The 5,147-nt window shown below is 26.5% G+C and overlaps 3 protein-coding genes across 3 annotated transcripts; 1 reads left to right on the top strand and 2 right to left on the bottom strand.

The window, feature by feature from the left end:
* Window positions 1-100: 100 nt before the first annotated feature.
* Window positions 101-2,299, top strand: ENU1_013460 (guanine nucleotide exchange factor, putative; the record flags this gene model as incomplete). The annotated part of the gene is made up of 1 exon (XM_008856742.1): window positions 101-2,299. The coding sequence occupies one exon, from the start codon at window positions 101-103 to the stop codon at window positions 2,297-2,299; it is 2,199 nt and encodes a 732-aa protein (XP_008854964.1).
* A 120-nt stretch (window positions 2,300-2,419) lies between these two features.
* Window positions 2,420-2,911, bottom strand: ENU1_013470 (hypothetical protein; the record flags this gene model as incomplete). The annotated part of the gene is made up of 1 exon (XM_008856743.1): window positions 2,420-2,911. The coding sequence occupies one exon, from the start codon at window positions 2,909-2,911 to the stop codon at window positions 2,420-2,422; it is 492 nt and encodes a 163-aa protein (XP_008854965.1).
* Window positions 2,912-3,049: 138 nt separating this feature from the next.
* ENU1_013480 (dipeptidyl-peptidase, putative) lies at window positions 3,050-5,059 on the bottom strand (the record flags this gene model as incomplete). Its single annotated transcript, XM_008856744.1, has 1 exon — window positions 3,050-5,059. The coding sequence occupies one exon, from the start codon at window positions 5,057-5,059 to the stop codon at window positions 3,050-3,052; it is 2,010 nt and encodes a 669-aa protein (XP_008854966.1).
* Window positions 5,060-5,147: the final 88 nt, after the last annotated feature.

Consider the following 5,147-nt stretch of genomic DNA (forward strand, 5'->3'; position numbering starts at 1 on the left):
AAGAGAAGAAATAATAAAAACAAGAAAAGTTCGTGTGAAAATCAAAACAATTTTTTTCTAAGATAACTTATATTTCTTAAACTTAAAAAAATAAATTGAAATGTCAATAGAAAAATATATTATTCCAAACAATACACTTGATGAAAAATCAAAATTATTAGCTGACAAAGTGATTTCATATATTTTAGATCCAGAGCAAAGAGAAACAGGACTTTCATTTATACTAAATAGGTTATATAATCCAAAATTTAGTGAAATATTAATACAAATTAATCCAAGATTATACACACAATTTCTTGAATCAGATGATTCATCATCATTAACAACAGCATTATATATTGTTAATGCTTTATCTAAAAAAGCTGAATATATTATTTTATTCTTAAAATATGATAAAAGAATATTAGACTCATTAAAAGTTTTATTAAATTGCGAAAATGAATTAATTTTTAATAATTGTTTAATTATTCTTGACTCATTCATTGAAACAACTAAAAGAGCTGATTTAGCACATCAATTTATTCCAATTTTAATTAATGATGCATCTGTATTTCCAAATAATCGACAAAGTATTATAGCATTTATGACAAAAGTATTAGTTTCACCAGAAAGTATATCAATTTATCTTGATAATGATGGACTTTCTATGGTAAAACAATCACTTGAAAATTCACAAAATGAAGAACTTCTAGGAGCAGTAGAAATAATATTAAGAATTATAAAATATAAACAAGATGGTAAAACATTATTATTTAAAGAAGGATTTTTGAAAACATTAACTGATGTCATTGGTAGAACAGATAATCAAAATACTTTAGAACGTGCAATTAATGTTACTAGTCAATTATCTAGTTGTGAATTTTTTGCAAGTAGTTGTATTGATTGTGGATTATTTGAAGAATGTCTTGATTTATTAGAATATCCATATGTTGGAAAAAGTACAGCAAATACATTAATGCCATCATTACTTATTATTTTTAGAGTTACACAAGATCAGGTTGGTGCAAAAAAATGTAGTTCATTGAAATTAGCAACAAAATTATCTAAATTACTTTTATTAGTAAAAGAATTTCAAGAAGTTATGCAAGCAATGTTATTTGGTATTATTACAAATTTATTTAGTAATGATCAAGCAAGAAAAGAAATGATATTAACTAAAGTTGATAAAGTTGTTCTTCAAATTAATCCTATTGAACTTCAACCAAAAGGAAAAGCATTATGGATTGTTTGTGTTAAAACATTTAATGAAATGAAAAAACAAACACAAGAAATTGAATATACTCCTACTGATATTCAAAGAATGGCAGAATATAATTCTAAGAAAACAAAAGCTAGACAAATTACAGAAGAATTTATTCAAACTGAAACTAGTTATACAAATCAAATGGGTATTTGTTGTCGTGTAGTAATGAAAAGATTAGGAAATGTTTTAAAAGAAAATACATCTATTGTATTTGGTAATATTATTGACATAGAGAAATATCATCATAAATTTTCTAATGAATTAGAAAAATGTTTATCTCGTTGTAATGAAGAAAAACTTGAGTTTATTACTTTTTCTGATATATTATTAAAATATTTCACACCATCAATGCTTGATTTATATTGTCAATATGCTAATAATGTTGATATTGGAATGGCTAAATTTAATGAATTATCAAGAACAAATGTAGATGTTGGATGTGCTGTTAAAGAATTAGGTTCTAAAGGACATTATGTTCCAAGTTTCTTAATTCAACCAATTCAAAGAATTCCACGTTATGTTTTGTTATTAGAGTCATTACTTAAATGTCTTCCAGAATATTTAGATGAAACTAAAAAGATAAAAACATGTTTAAGTAAGATTAGAAGTATTGCTAATGAAATTAATGAAAATAAAAGAAAATTTGAAAATAAAACAGCAATGGATTTATGGAATAAAAGAATTGATTTATCTGATTATCCTAATCCACAACGTGATTATTTTGCTGAAATGGGACAAGTTTTAGTTAGTGAAAAGAAAAATGCTACAGTTTGGACAATGGTTATTTTTAGTGATATTGCTGTATTAACAAGAAATACTGCAAAATCAACTGAAAAAGAAAAATGGAAAATAAAAGAGGTATATGCTTTATGTGATTGGAAAGTCCTTGAAATAGTTAATGAAAAAATTCAATTCTTTAAGCCTTCAACAAATACTACAATTGAAATTACATGCAATAAATTAAAAGATACTGAATTTTTATCTGAACAACTTAGAAAAGCAATTAATACTGCTAAACAAAATAAAATGAAAAGAACTTCAATTACAAATAGTTAATTGGTTTTTTTAGTCATTCTACATTATTGTTTATATTTCTTTTATTATTATTCTCTTATCTTCTTCTTAATAAAATAAAAACTAAAATTTAACTAAATGATTTAAACGGTTCAATAACATTTAATAATATGGTCTAAACCCAAATGGAGTTTGAGGTCCAACTAATGGAATGTCTTGAGGAACTTCTGGTACTTTAGCTTTGATAGCTTGTTTCATAGCATTAATAGTTGACATTGGAAGACCTAAATGCATAACAACCATATTTCTATCATTTTTATTAATTGAAGTAAGAACTGTAGCCATTTGTTTGAGAATGATAGCAATAGTTCTACGTAATCTAAATTCTTTAAGTTTGAGGAATTGGACTGTGTGTTCTGATCCATAAAGTTCAATTGGAGATGATGAGAAATATCTTCTTCTTTGAGTTCCTCTTAATCTAAATGTTGTTCTATAAAGTTCATCACGAAGTTGCATATATTTCATATTTAATCCATGAAGTACTTGTTCAGCTCTGAAGGCATCTTGTTCTTCTGCATATGGGAGTTGTTGTCCATACATATTCATAAATGGTTGTGCATTTATACAAGCAATAAAAAGAAGTAATGCAAACATATTCAATAAAATATAATAACAAGTTCTTTCTTTTTTTTTTAGTTATTTTTCTTTTTTTTTTAATTTTTATTTTGATTTTTAAATTTTAAAAATTACTTTTCTTTGTTTTAAAAAAATTTAATTAAATTGTTCATTACTTTAATTCTTCATATTCTCATTAAACCATCGTAAGTATTGTTCATAGAACACTTTAATATCTTCATTCTTCGTTAATACATTTGTCGAATATGGGAATCTAAGAAGTCTAGACTTGATTCCTCTACGTTGTAATGCTTGGAATAATGAAATTGGTTGTGATTTATCAACAACAAAATCAAGATCACCATATGAAATAAGTGTTGGAACATTGTATGATGCTACATTTTTCATAGCATCATTATGACTATACCAATAAGAATTATCATAATCTGCTCCTTCAAATGTATATTCTAATGTATATTTGGCATCAGTATAATATTGTGATCGAATTGAAAGAATTGGTGCATGAACTGCAGCTAAAACAATAGGTAATTTAGCATCTAATAAGGCAGTAACAATTTTTGATGCTCCAAAAACTCCAACAACTGCAATTTTAGAAGTGTCTACTGGATATTTTTCTAATTCATTGATAACAGCTTGAATGTCCTCAATAATAACATTAATATCATTTGACCCTTTAACTCTCATACGTTCTCCAAATCCTTTACTGACATGTGAGTTAATCATTACAACAGCATATCCTTCATTTGTATAAACATATGGATTCATAATTTTATTAAATCCATCAATAACAGTTCCTTCTTCTTCATCATGAACAACTAAAAGAATTGGTGCCTTTTCATTATTTGATGGAAGATAAAGTAATGATTGAATTCTGTCATGTAATGATCCCATTGGATTAACAAGAATTGGTTTTTGAAGGTTATAAGAAGTATAATCATTTAATTTGGTTAATTTGGTTAGTTTCATTGATTCATCAAAATAATAAATTTCACTTGGTTGGTATTGGAATGATTGTGCAATGAATAAACATGAACTCTCATCTTGACATGGAACTTCAGCCATCATTTCTACAGCTCCTTCAACAACAACCTCTTCAATATCCCATGCCTTTGATTCAAATGAATATACAGCTTTTCTTACAGCTAATGCCTCTCTTCTATTATTGATTACAAATACTGTAATTGCTTCCTCATTATTATGTTTACCAATTAAATACTTTTCTGTAGTAAATTCATTAAGAGTAACATCAGCTCTATATGACCCATCTTCAAGATCATATAAAACAAAGTACTTAGCTGGATTTTTCTCAAGTGTATTTGTAGTTCTCATAAAGACAATATACTTTCCTGTTTTTGTAGCTTTTGGTTCAATTTGATTTCCAGGATAATTACATGAAATACATGTTGCTTGATCAGATCCAACAGAAATTGTATAGATTGATGATTTCAAATAATTCTTTTTATCACTTGCTGATGCTGTTGACTTAGCCTCAAAAACAACTATTGATTTATCATCACTAATATCATATGAAATAACATTTCCTACTTCATTTGAAACATCTGTGTATTGTCCAACATTAATTCTTCCATTTTCATCTACAGTAATTGGTGTTGAAATTAAATGTTTATATTGTGGAGTACCATCATCATTTGTTGTAACATAAGATGACCCTTCTCCAAATGGTGTTTGTGTAAAAACATGATGAGAAGTTTGTTTTCTATTTGCTAATTTCTTTTGGACATCTAATGAGTCTTGAACAGTCATTCCAAAGAATATAGGTGAAACAAAATAAAGATGTTCTTTAATAATAACAGGTAATGAAACGGCAATGTCCTTAGTTACTTGATACTCTTGCATATTTGAATCGAGTGAATATAATGAACAAATACCATCACATTTAGTGTAAAATATGGAATGATGAGCAACACTGTAATATAATTCATTTCCAACTCCTTGAGCAAGTTCAATGAAATATTTCCCTTCATTTTGAACACTTGTTTGATATAATGTATTTGTTTCTATACCATCAACAACTGATTTAACAATATAATAAACATAATTGTTATTATCTGATGTCATAGCAACAACATAACTAGTTTTGTTCAAGACATCATCTGCTGTAAGTGCACTAACGATGCCAATTGCAAGCCACAATAAACTAATCATTCTATCATTAATGAGATCAATCAACTATTTAAAGATTAATAGAATCTGATTTTTCCTTCCACTTTTAAATTTCCCCTTAAAAAAAAAA

Source organism: Entamoeba nuttalli (assembly GCF_000257125.1).
Source record: "Entamoeba nuttalli P19 unplaced genomic scaffold asmbl_2199, whole genome shotgun sequence".
Taxonomy (NCBI): domain Eukaryota; phylum Evosea; order Mastigamoebida; family Endamoebidae; genus Entamoeba; species Entamoeba nuttalli.